We start from the raw sequence: 13395 nt of genomic DNA, 5'->3' as shown, positions 1-13395 counted from the left end.
AGCTGCTTTTCTCAAAGTGCAATGAGATCATAACTTAAATAACTATAAAGCTGCATATTTCTCACCCAAGCACTGTACGTCTCATATTCAGAACTAAAGTCTTGCTAACTGCTATACATGAAGATTAAAAGTTACTATGTCAAAATTGTCAAGTAAATTTTTTATGTAGTAGAGTAAAATACATTCAGTAATGGAGAGTAAAACATAAAATTAATACATATTACCTCAAAAGATCTTCAAGTTCATTAGTGATTCGATGTACTAGAAGTGGACCATGGTAGACAAGACCGGTGTAAACCTGGACGAGGCTGGCTCCAGCACAGATTTTTTCATAGGCATCTTGGCCACTTGCAACACCACCCACACCAATGATAGGTATTAATCCTGTTGTGGGTAATTTGCAAGCTTAACATACACTGGAATGATGAGTGTGCTCAACTTATACAAAAACTCATGATAAATATAATGAGAGATAAATATAAAGTTACAGACTAAAATAAATCTTGCCACAAAACAATATAACTAATGTCTGTGAATTAATAAATGTAATAATCCAACTGCAATCAAAATTCTCATACCATATAATTTTACAGGAGTATCTGTTGATAATGTGTTATAAAATAGTCAATGAAAAATACAAATGATAACAAATATACAGAGAAAGACTGGTTAGACATTTAGGAAAAACTTTCAATATTTTTTAAAAAATTATAAAAAACACAAGATACCACAAACACATTTCAATTTCTGTAGCTACAAACTGGTACAGTAGTTGCAAATACAGTGGACCCCCGCTTAACGATCACCTCCCAATGCGACCAATTATGTAAGTGTATTTATGTAAGTGCGTTTGTACGTGTATGTTTGGGGGTCTGAAATGGACTAATCTACTTCACAATATTCCTTATGGGAACAAATTCGGTTAGTACTGGCACCTGAACACACTTCTGGAATGAAAAAATATCGTTAACCGGGGGTCCACTGTATGTAATTACACAAGATTATCCCTGAATGCATTTCACATCTGCTGTCACACATATACTGTACAGTATTTACCTCGTGTGAGGCGATACATGTCTGTGACTGTGTGTGTGGCCAGCGACTTGAGGGGCTGGCCACTGAGGCCTCCCACTTCTTGTCTCTCAGCACTCTCCAGCCACAGTGGTCTGGTTACTGTTGTGTTACTCACTATCAGCCCATCTATTCGATTCTGTAAGGTATTTTACTACACTATGGTTATGGTACGACACAGTACAGTGGAACCTTGACTTAAGAGTGTCCCAATGTATGAGTTTTTTGAGACATGAGCCATCGTTCAGTCAATTTTTTGCTCTGAGTTACAAGCCAACATCCGAGTTACGAGCCAGCTCCTCCTGCTTCCCCCTCAACCCAAAACCTGGACACCTCACTTGTTTATCTATGATTTCATGCTTTAATTCCATGGAAATCATCCTCTTTTTCTTCTCAGCTATTATGATGTTCTATAGGATTTCTAAAGTATTTATGGCACAAGTCTAGGGGATCTTCAGTATGAAATATACACATGGGAAATCGTAATAAGAAATTATATACTATACTGATATAATTCAATCTCTTGTGCGGATCAGTTTTAGTATTAAGGAGATAGAAAAAATTCATAAAATATCTCTTTTAATATAACGTACATTACTTTATGATCTAAAGGTATTTTAATCCTTTGACTGTCGCAAGCCCCTTTCTGAAACTCATTCTATGTCACAAAATTTTTGGAAAAAAACAAAAAAAATTTCTTGTGAAATGATAGAGAATCTTTTCCCGATGGTAATGACACCAAAAGTACAAAATTTGGTCGAAAACTCGCGGAATTACGCTCCTGCGAAGTTAGCGGTCTTGGCAACATATATGCATCGGCGATTTCGCTGACTTTGAGCCCTGTTTTTGCCAATTCCATTGTTCCAGTTGACCAAACTCATAGCTATTTCTTTAGAACTCCATTTTTTCTATCAGTTGAGTACAAGAGACCACCCATTTACCGATTTGAACTACCCAATAAAGTGGTAACGCAAATTAAAAAAGATGCCAGTTTCAAAATAGGGTCCAGAATAAACAATGTAGACATTCCTGGCACTAAAACAACATATCCTCTGTTCATTAGTCACGTCTCTAGGCCCCTCTTATATTACTATTGCTTTCTATTTTGATATTTTATTCATACAAAAATACAAAATTTACTGTTATGCAGACTACTGCATTATTGTAAAAATGATATAAATAATATCAGTGCACTAGTGAAAGAATATTAGACTCCCCAGTTGATGTGTATTGGATGTGTGGTGTGATTTGCTTGCTCCTGAACATAGGTAAAAATCGAACATTTACGCTACTTTGAGCTCAATTTCAAGGTCGTTTTCATCGTGAAACTAATCAAAATCATCTCTATTTCTGTAATATGTTTTCCATTTTATCACGTGAGACCATGAAAACGAGAATACAATGATAAATACAATACAAAAATACACCAAATTCGGCGTTTTAATCCAAAAAAATGGTCAGTTTTTTTTTTTATTATGCACTGCGTGCCGCAGGATTTTTTTTATGTGGTGCACACTGACCACACAGACCCATTCTCTCACATGTGGGCCTACCAGCTTTCTCCTGCTTGATTTGAAGCCGCCAGAATTTACGTGTATAAATACGTCCGAAACAGTGGCACGTAAGACGTATATATATGACCAAAACAGTCAAAGGGGTTAATGGTACCTTTTACTTATCAATTAGATATAAACACTTTAACCCTTAAACGGTCCAAACAAATCGACGTTCAAATTCGTAGTGCTCCAAAAGTAGATATTCCTGAGGCCACTTCATAATTTGAGCCTGATTTTCAAAGGTTTCAAAAAATGCATCGAGGTTTTCCTCACAGAATCTGGATACCATAGCAGCTGCTTGATGAATGTTGAATGTCTCGACTCTTGGTGCCAAATGATACTCCGTTTTTCCTGGGTTGAGTTGTCTATCACATCTGATGGATTCTCTTTCGAACTCTTCTTGTTTAAACTTACGTTGGGCTTCAATGTACGTAGTTTGTAATTTCAAGAAGCGTTCTAATCTCTCAAATTGTTCAGTAGAGTGGATCTCTGGAGGAATTTGAATGGAGTTCCATTGGGAAAACTCTGGATTATTCCTCACAGGAACTCTAGGTTCCATTAACTCAGAGAATAGGGCAGTTCCTGGTGTAGTACCAGTGAAGCCTAGGGTTTCCCAAGTGGTCTGAGCCTGAGATGAAACTGGTCTTGGAGACTTAGGTCTCGTTGATGTGTCTTTAACTACTGAAGGCACTACCATGTCATTTACTAATAACTGCTGGTCAAATTGTGAGATTAAACTTTCATTATCTTCTAATTCTTCGCCAGAGTCTTCCTCTGGGGCTTCTGGAAAAAGTAAATTCCAAATGATTGCCCTTAGGGTAATGGCGGCTTAGTGTTTGTCATACTTTACTCCAAGAGACTTTGTTATTTGCCAACAAATTTATAACTTAATTGTATTCAATCGTTTAGTGGTAAGATCTTCAAACCTGGCGGATAATGAAGCCATCTTATTACATTAGGGTCTTTTCTGGGCACTTTAAACCTCTTAATTATTATTTTATGTCTGTATTTTCAAGGCGTTTATATACAAGGTTCAATATCCCGGACAGTAGGTCCCCATTTATTATGATGTTCCATAGGATTTCTAAAGTATTTATGGCATGAGTCTAGGGGATCTTCAGTATGTAATATACACATGGGAAATCATAATAAGAAATTATATATACAGTGGTCCCTCATTTTTCGTAATTAATCTGTTCCTGGAGGAGCTACTATAAACGAAATTTACGATTTGCGAATCAATTTTCCCCATAAGAAATAATGTAAATACAATTAATCCGTTCCTGACACCCAGAAGTATTAAAACAAAAAAAAATTTTACATGAAATATACATGTAGTACATAAACAATACAATGGGAAATGATGAATGAAACATTAACAGCATAACACTTACCTTTATTGGAGATTCTTCTTAGTGTATGGGGGACTGGAGGAGGAGAGAGAGTGGATTGTTTATAGTTTGGAAGGGGAATCCCCTTCCAGCAACACCTCAGGTACCAATTGCTTTTCTGGGGTTGCTTCTCTTCTCTGTTTCTTAATGCCACTAGGACCACCTTGAGAGTCACTGGAGTCCTGTCTTGCAAAATAACTGTCCAGAGAGCTCTGTTTCTGGCGTCTCTTTAACACTTCCCTAAAATGGCCCAAGACTTTGTCACTGTACATGTTGCCAACATGGCTTGCAACAACCTTGTTAGGGTGATGTTTCTCCATAAATCTTTCCATCTTACCCCACATTGCAAAAATCTCCTTAATTTCTGAAGAAGGCACCTTCTTCCATCTCTCCTCCTCCTCTGCAGCAAGATTCTGAGCTGTGATCTGTTGCTCTTCCTGCTGAAGCTCTTGCAGCTCCTCAGTGGTGAGCTCTTCATTGTGGTCTTCCACCAATTCTTCCACATCCTCCAAACTCACATCCAACCCCATGGAACTCCCCCAGTGCCACAATTGATTTTACAAGACACAGGCTCATCAGGGTCAGTCCCAAACCCTTCAAAATCCCTCTTGTCGACACAATCTGGCCACAATTTTCTCCAGGTAGTCACTCCCTCCCAAGCCATACCTATAAGGGTTATGCAATGGAGGATGCTGAAGTGTTCTCTCCAAAATTCCCTTAGGGTCAAGTGAGTGTCTGTGGTCACAGTCAAGCACCTGTGAAACATAGCTTTTGTGTAGAGTTTTTTAAAGTTTGCAATGACCTGCTGGTCCATGGGCTGGAGGAGAGGAGTGGTATTCAGGGGCAAGAACTTTACTGTGATGAACCCAAACTCCTCGAAAATTAGGTCATCCAAGTTTGGAGGATGAGCAGGTGCATTGTCCATTACTAGCAAGCACTTGAGATCCAATTTCTTTTCCAGGAGATGCTCCTTCACACTAGGGCCAAACACTTCATTGAACCACTCAACGAAAATTTCCCTCGTGACCCATGCCTTACTATTAGATTTCCAAAACACACACAATTTACTCTTCATAACATTGTTTTTCCTGAACACTCTGGGATTTTCAGAATGGTACACTAGTAATGGCTTCACTTTGAAATCCCCACTAGCATTAGCACAGAACATTAGCGTCAGCCTGTCTTTCATAGGCTTGTGTCCTGACATTGCCTTTTCCTCCTGTGTAATGAAGGTCCTCTTTGGCATTTTCTTCCAAAAGAGGCCTGTTTCGTCACAATTGAACACTTGTTCAGGTTTCAGTCCTTCAGCCTCTATGTACTCCTTGAATTCATGCACATATTTTTCAGCCGCCTTGTGGTCTGAACTGGCAGCCTCACCATGCCTTACCACACTGTGTATGCCAGTATGGTTCTTAAATCTCTCAAACCAGCCTTTGCTGGCCTTAAATTCACTCACATCACCACTAGTTGCAGGCAATTTCTTTACCAAATCGTCATGCAACTGCCTAGCCTTTTCACAAATAATCGAAGTCATAAGAGTATCTCCTGCTAATCGTTTCTCATTTATCCACACCAAAAATAACTTCTCAACCTCTTCGAGTACTGGTGAACTCATTTTTGTCAGCATAGTTACCCCCTTTGCAACAACAGCATCCTTGATTTCCTTTTTTTTGGCCACTATGGAACATAAGGTTGTGTAGGGTTTCTTATACATCCTGGCCAGTTCAGCCACACTTGTACCACTTTCATATTGTTCAATGATGGTTTTCTTAAATTCAATCGTATTTCTCACCTTCTTTACCACAGGCTTGGCACTAGGAGCTTTCTTTGGAGCCATGGTAGCTTATTTAGTACTTGCAAGCACTAAAATAAATGGAATATTATGAAATATTTTGCTGGAGGTAGGTAGTAGGTTGGTAGACAGCAACCACCCAGGGAAGTACTACCATCCTTCCAGATGACTGTGAAACAAAAACCTGTAACTGTTTTGCATGATGGTAGGATTGCTGGTTTCTTTTTCTGTCTCATAAATGCGCTAGATAACAGGGATATCTTGCTACTCCTACTTACACTTTGGTCACACTTCACAGACACGCACATGCATATATATATATACATACATCTAGGTTTTTCTCCTTATTCTAAATAGCTCTTGTTCTTTTTTATTTCTTCTATTGTCCATGGGGAAGTGGAAAAGAATCTTTCCTCCGTAAGCCATGCGTGTCGTATGAGGCGACTAAAATGCCGGGAGCAATGGGCTAGTAACCCCTTCTCCTGTATACATTTACTAAAAAAGAGAAGAAGAAAAACTTTATAAAACTGGGTTGTTTAAATGTGCGTGGATGTAGTGCGGATGACAAGAAACAGATGATTGCTGATGTTATGAATGAAAAGAAGTTGGATGTCCTGGCTCTAAGCGAAACAAAGCTGAAGGGGGTAGGAGAGTTTCAGTGGGGGGAAATAAATGGGATTAAATCTGGAGTATCTGAGAGAGTTAGAGCAAAGGAAGGGGTAGCAGTAATGTTAAATGATCAGTTATGGAAGGAGAAAAGAGAATATGAATGTGTAAATTCGAGAATTATGTGGATTAAAGTAAAGGTTGGATGCGAGAAGTGGGTCATAATAAGCGTGTATGCACCTGGAGAAGAGAGGAATGCAGAGGAGAGAGAGAGATTTTGGGAGATGTTAAGTGAATGTATAGGAGCCTTTGAACCAAGTGAGAGAGTAATTGTGGTTGGGGACCTGAATGCTAAAGTAGGAGAAACTTTTAGAGAGGGTGTGGTAGGTAAGTTTGGGGTGCCAGGTGTAAATGATAATGGGAGCCCTTTGATTGAACTTTGTATAGAAAGGGGTTTAGTTATAGGTAATACATATTTTAAGAAAAAGAGGATAAATAAGTATACACGATATGATGTAGAGCGAAATGACAGTAGTTTGTTGGATTATGTATTGGTAGATAAAAGACTGTTGAGTAGACTTCAGGATGTACATGTTTATCGAGGGGCCACAGATATATCAGATCACTTTCTAGTTGTAGCTACACTGAGAATAAAAGGTAGATGGGATACAAGGAGAATAGAAGCATCAGGGAAGAGAGAGGTGAAGGTTTATAAACTAAAAGAGGAGGCAGTTAGGGTAAGATATAAACAGCTATTGGAGGATAGATGGGCTAATGAGAGCATAGGCAATGGGGTCGAAGAGGAATGGGGTAGGTTTAAAAATGTAGTGTTAGAGTGTTCAGCAGAAGTTTGTGGTTACAGGAAAGTGGGTGCAGGAGGGAAGAGGAGCGATTGGTGGAATGATGATGTAAAGAGAGTAGTAAGGGAGAAAAAGTTAGCATATGAGAAGTTTTTACAAAGTAGAAGTGATGCAAGGAGGGAAGAGTATATGGAGAAAAAGAGAGAGGTTAAGAGAGTGGTGAAGCAATGTAAAAAGAGAGCAAATGAGAGAGTGGGTGAGCTGTTATCAACAAATTTTGTTGAAAATAAGAAAAAGTTTTGGAGTGAGATTAACAAGTTAAGGAAGCCTAGAGAACAAATGGATTTGTCAGTTAAAAATAGGAGAGGAGAGTTATTAAATGGAGAGTTAGAGGTATTGGGAAGATGGAGGGAATATTTTGAGGAATTGTTAAATGTTGATGAAGATAGGGAAGCTGTGATTTCGTGTATAGGGCAAGGAGGAATAACATCTTGTAGGAGTGAGGAAGAGCCAGTTGTGAGTGTGGGGGAAGTTCGTGAGGCAGTAGGTAAAATGAAAGGGGGTAAGGCAGCCGGGATTGATGGGATAAAGATAGAAATGTTAAAAGCAGGTGGGAATATAGTTTTGGAGTGGTTGGTGCAATTATTTAATAAATGTATGGAAGAGGGTAAGGTACCTAGGGATTGGCAGAGAGCATGCATAGTTCCTTTGTATAAAGGCAAAGGGGATAAAAGAGAGTGCAAAAATTATAGGGGGATAAGTCTGTTGAGTGTACCTGGTAAAGTGTATGGTAGAGTTATAATTGAAAGAATTAAGAGTAAGACGGAGAATAGGATAGCAGATGAACAAGGAGGCTTTAGGAAAGGTAGGGGGTGTGTGGACCAGGTGTTTACAGTGAAACATATAAGTGAACAGTATTTAGATAAGGCTAAAGAGGTCTTTGTGGCATTTATGGATTTGGAAAAGGCGTATGACAGGGTGGATAGGGGGGCAATGTGGCAGATGTTGCAAGTGTATGGTGTAGGAGGTAGGTTACTGAAAGCAGTGAAGAGTTTTTACGAGGATAGTGAGGCTCAAGTTAGAGTATGTAGAAAAGAGGGAAATTTTTTCCCAGTAAAAGTAGGCCTTAGACAAGGATGTGTGATGTCACCGTGGTTGTTTAATATATTTATAGATGGGGTTGTAAGAGAAGTAAATGTGAGGGTCTTGGCAAGAGGCGTGGAGTTAAAAGATAAAGAATCACACACAGGGTGGGAGTTGTCACAGCTGCTCTTTGCTGATGACACTGTGCTCTTGGGAGATTCTGAAGAGAAGCTGCAGAGATTGGTGGATGAATTTGGTAGGGTGTGCAAAAGAAGAAAATTAAAGGTGAATACAGGAAAGAGTAAGGTTATGAGGATAACAAAAAGATTAGGTGATGAAAGATTGAATATCAGATTGGAGGGAGAGAGTATGGATGAGGTGAACATATTCAGATATTTGGGAGTGGACGTGTCAGCGGATGGGTCTATGAAAGATGAGGTGAATCATAGAATTGATGAGGGAAAAAGAGTGAGTGGTGCACTTAGGAGTCTGTGGAGACAGAGAACTTTGTCCTTGGAGGCAAAGAGGGGAATGTATGAGAGTATAGTTTTACCAACGCTCTTATATGGGTGTGAAGCATGGGTGATGAATGTTGCAGCGAGGAGAAGGCTGGAGGCAGTGGAGATGTCATGTCTGAGGGCAATGTGTGGTGTGAATATAATGCAGAGAATTCGTAGTTTGGAAGTTAGGAGGAGGTGTGGGATTACCAAAACTGTTGTCCAGAGGGCTGAGGAAGGGTTGTTGAGGTGGTTCGGACATGTAGAGAGAATGGAGCGAAACAGAATAACTTCAAGAGTGTATCAGTCTGTAGTGGAAGGAAGGCGGGGTAGGGGTCGGCCTAGGAAAGGTTGGAGGGAGGGGGTAAAGGAGGTTTTGTGTGCGAGGGGCTTGGACTTCCAGCAGGCATGCATGAGCGTGTTTGATAGGAGTGAATGGAGACAAATGGTTTTTAATACTTGACGTGCTGTTGGAGTGTGAGCAAAGTAACATTTATGAAGGGATTCAGGGAAACCGGCAGGCCGGACTTGAGTCCTGGAGATGGGAAGTACAGTGCCTGCACTCTGAAGGAGGGGTGTTAATGTTGCAGTTTAAAAACTGTAGTGTAAAGCACCCTTCTGGCAAGACAGTGATGGAGTGAATGATGGTGAAAGTTTTTCTTTTTCGGGCCACCCTGCCTTGGTGGGAATCGGCCAGTGTGATAATAAAAAAAATATTTTGCTGGAGCACGTGAAGGGACCTTTGCTCACTGGTAAATAATGCCAGACTGGCTGCCACCACAGCTCACGCCGTGGGTACGCGTCCCGGACGAACTACGACTCGCGAGTCAACCTATGAAAAGCGAGCCCTTGTTTATACGAAAATATCCTTATGATTAGCGAAATTTACGATTGCTGAGAACTACGAAAAGCGAGGGACCACTGTACTGATATAATCTTGTGCAGATCAATTTTAGTATTAAGGAAATAGAAAAAATTCATAAAATACAGGTCTCCCTCAACATTCGCATTTTCAACTTTCACGGGCTTCACACATTCGCGAATTCCCAACTGGCGAATTCCCAACTGCCAAATTCCCAACTGCCAAATTCCCAGCCTCCAAATCATATTTAAGTTTCCCGCCACCCGCGAGTCCCTACTACCCTCCCTCCGACCCCCAAAGCTGGCAGCCAGCCCTCCCACCACTTAGTGTAGTGAGTGTTTTGTTTGTTCATTATTTGCTAAATAATGTCAACCCATTCATGACTGAATATTGGAATGGCTATTCGGACAGGTATTAGATGGTGACATCATATGTTTACTCTTGAACATGGCAAAGAATTAAACATCTCTGCTACTGCTAATAATAATAATAATAATAATAATAATAATAATAATAATAATAATAATAATACGATAGCATTGAAGGAAATTGTAAAAAAATACAAGGGTTGAAGGAGTGGTGGAAGAAGTGGTTGAGGCATCGTCAGTCATTGTGGCTTTGTTTATGCTGGAGTGAGCATTAGTCTCCACACTCTTCCAAACATTTCACAATAATTCATTGTGTTTGGTGCTTGTAGATTGAGTGTGACTGGAGTGGTAGAGGCAGTGGCTGAGGCAGCGGTTGAGGTAGTGGTATTTAATAAGATATGTGTTATTAATAATAATAATACATGTTATTATTAATAACATGTTATTAAAAACCACTCCCTCAACCACTACCTCAACCGTTGCCTCTACCACTGCCTCTACCACTCCAGTCACACTCAATCCACAAGCACCAAACACAATGAATTATTGTGAAATGTTTGGAAGAGTGTGGAGACTAATACTCACTCCAGCATAAACAAGGCACACTGACTGACGATGCCTCAACCACTTCTTCCACCACTGCTTCAACCCTCATATTTTTGTACTATTTCCTTCTTCAATTCTATATTAATAATAATAATAATAATACAATAGAACTGAAGAAGGAAATTGTACAAAAATATGAGGGTTGAAGCAGTGGTGGAAGAAGTGATTGAGGCATCTTCAGTCAGTGTGGCTTTGTTTATGCTGGAGTGAGTATTAGTCTCCACACTCTTCCAAACATTTCACAATAATTCATTGTTTGGTGCTTGTAGATTGAGTGCTACTGCTACATAATTAACCATGGGCCCAATTTCTCAATTTCTTTGGTAAAGAAATTGAGAAACACGATATAATTGAAATTCACAGTAACGTCTGGTGTTTCGGGAAGGGGAGGCTGGTGAAGGTCACTCCACTCCACTAAGTACCGTTGTAATGCTGACGTTACTGTGAATTTCATATAACCTGTAGTTACCAGCGGTCGCAATATACACAACGAGAAGCAATTATTACTACAGGAAAAGCGTCCTTCCTCCAAAATTTGCACCAGTCAACTATAGTGATAATATAGCATTTATTGTGGTGGAGACGGAAAAAAAAAAAAAAAAAAAAATAGAAAAGCTAGATACAGCGATTGATAAACAAGGGTGGAGGTCGACCGTTCGTCATTGTAGGAGTGCCAGCAGTCACCGATTTCTTCAACACGCAAGTTATACTTTTGTATCAGTCAAATCACATATTACTCGGGTAGATAATTTCCAGTAGAGCCTTCATGTGCTAGCTCAAATCACCGACCAGTATGTTTAAATAAGTGACCCACTGATCAGATCAGATCGACTGGTCCGAACCCTTGACTGGTCCAAACCATTGACTGGTCCGAACCCGGGACTGGTTTCAAACGGTTTCGTTGGACAATAAAGCAGACTGTAAACGGATGGGGTTGTAGGCGCCCTTATAAACACAAACATTAAAAATCAGGAACGTGACGGTAAGCTGTCCAATATACAAAAACAGTTAGAAACAGAAATACAAATAGCTAGAGCTTCATTTAAGGAGGTTATTAATAGAATATTCAAGAGGTTGCTAGTAGAATTGCAGTAAATCAACCATTCAAATCATTATGAAGCTGTGTGTAGTCTGTGGTCAGTCAAACAAACGGGCTTCCACATGGATAAATTGTCATTTTTGTGGAAATTGGTGTCACGCCCCTTGTGCAGATATTCCAGAACTAGCTACAAGCAGTATTAAAACAGAGAAGTGTTTTTGGGTATGCCCAAATGAGGAAAATCTGTGGACTAAAATCACAAGGGTATTAAAAGAGGACAACATCAAAGCTGCTTTCATAGAAAACCTGGAAGCTTTCTACAACAGATGGGAACATAAAAAGTCTGGGCTGAATGGTACTGCCCTTGATACTGGCCATGTAGTCACAAACTGTAAGGCTGGAGGTGATGTCCTGGTAGTCAGTAAATGTGGGGCTGATAGTGCTGTCCTGGGAGACAGTAATGGTGAAGCGGGAGGTGCTTGCCTGGGAGACAGAAATGGTGAAGCTGGAGGTGCTGTCCTGGGAGACAGAAATGGTGAAGCTGGAGATACTGTCCTGGGAGACAGTAATGGTGAAGCTGGAGATACTGTCCTGGGAGACAGTAATGGTGAAGCTGGAGGTGCTGTCCTGGGAGACAGTAATGGTGAAGCTGGAGAATTTGTCCAGGTAGTCGGGAATTATACGCAGGAAGGAATACATATAAATAACCTCATAGGGGACAGGAGCCATAGTAGGGAAACAAGTGTAGTCAAAGATAAGATAAAACCAATATTGCAAACTAGAAATACCGCAGGAAATAGCAAACAAGAGGACTCCAATAGCAATACTGAGGATAAATTACCAAAAACAACTGGTGGGAGCTCCATTGTTGGTGCTAGGGATGATAGAAGTAAGACAGGGAAACATGCACCAACAGGGAATACAGTCACAGAAACCCAAGGCAAGCGGAAACCAAGCCTGTGCACATACTATGCACTTGGTATCTGCTGGCATAGGAAATCTGGAAAAACAGATGGGACATGCAACTATGACCACCCTAGAAAATGCCATGCCCATATGACAACAGGAAAATGCAAACTCCCTTCCTGTAAGCTTTTTCACCCTGAAATGTGTACGTCTTCAGTACAGGAAAGACTGTGCTATAACTTAAATTGCCAGGCATACCATCTAAAGGGGACAAAAAGATACAAAACATCCAGGCCATGGGAAAACCTGGGTAGCCACAGCCACTCAAGAGGGAGAGCTTTTATAGTGCCAGGAAGGAAAAAAAACTGGCAGGAAATGGCAGAAATCGTACACCAAATCCAGTCATTCCTGGAGTGGAACCACAGTCGATGGCCTCCACTCCAAACCAACAGATACAGATACTAATGCCGGAAAAAAAATCCCCCCCCAGTACCAACAATACCACCAGTCCGATAACATTCTTCTTTGCAAATATACAGGGTCTAAAGCCAGCAACAAACAACAAAATACCTTTCATCCGTGGACTGCTTGCAGAGGCAAAGGCAATGTTCGCGGCTTTCACTGAGACCCGCATAAAGGATCACTTGGACAACGAAATATGGATCCCAGGTTACAACCTATACAGATGTGACAGAGTGAACAGGCAAAAGGGGGGGGTTGGCCTGTACATTGCAGAGTCACTTGTTTGCACAGAACTCCTTAATGCCTCAAATGATGTAGTGGAAGTTTTAGCAGTAAAGGTCGAGAACCAAAACCTA

The 13395-nt window shown here is 40.4% G+C and overlaps 1 protein-coding gene across 4 annotated transcripts in view; it reads right to left on the bottom strand.

The window, feature by feature from the left end:
- Window positions 1-13395, bottom strand: part of Dhod (dihydroorotate dehydrogenase 2) — a 141458-nt gene that overhangs the window by 42269 nt on the left and 85794 nt on the right. For 3 of the 4 annotated variants that reach the window (XM_070085251.1, XM_070085249.1, XM_053781029.2), the window contains exons 6-7: window positions 1057-1210; window positions 225-384 (exon numbers count right to left, since the gene is read on the bottom strand). In XM_070085251.1, coding sequence (XP_069941352.1) covers window positions 225-384; window positions 1057-1210 — 314 coding nt within the window. Of the gene's footprint in view, window positions 1-224; window positions 385-1056; window positions 1211-11923; window positions 12299-13395 lie in introns of those variants that run through there. The other variant, XM_070085250.1, reaches the window with a different exon arrangement.

This window comes from Cherax quadricarinatus, chromosome 15, assembly GCF_038502225.1.
Source record: "Cherax quadricarinatus isolate ZL_2023a chromosome 15, ASM3850222v1, whole genome shotgun sequence".
NCBI lineage: Eukaryota > Metazoa > Arthropoda > Malacostraca > Decapoda > Parastacidae > Cherax > Cherax quadricarinatus.
This window is presented reverse-complemented; position numbering and strand designations above follow the sequence as displayed.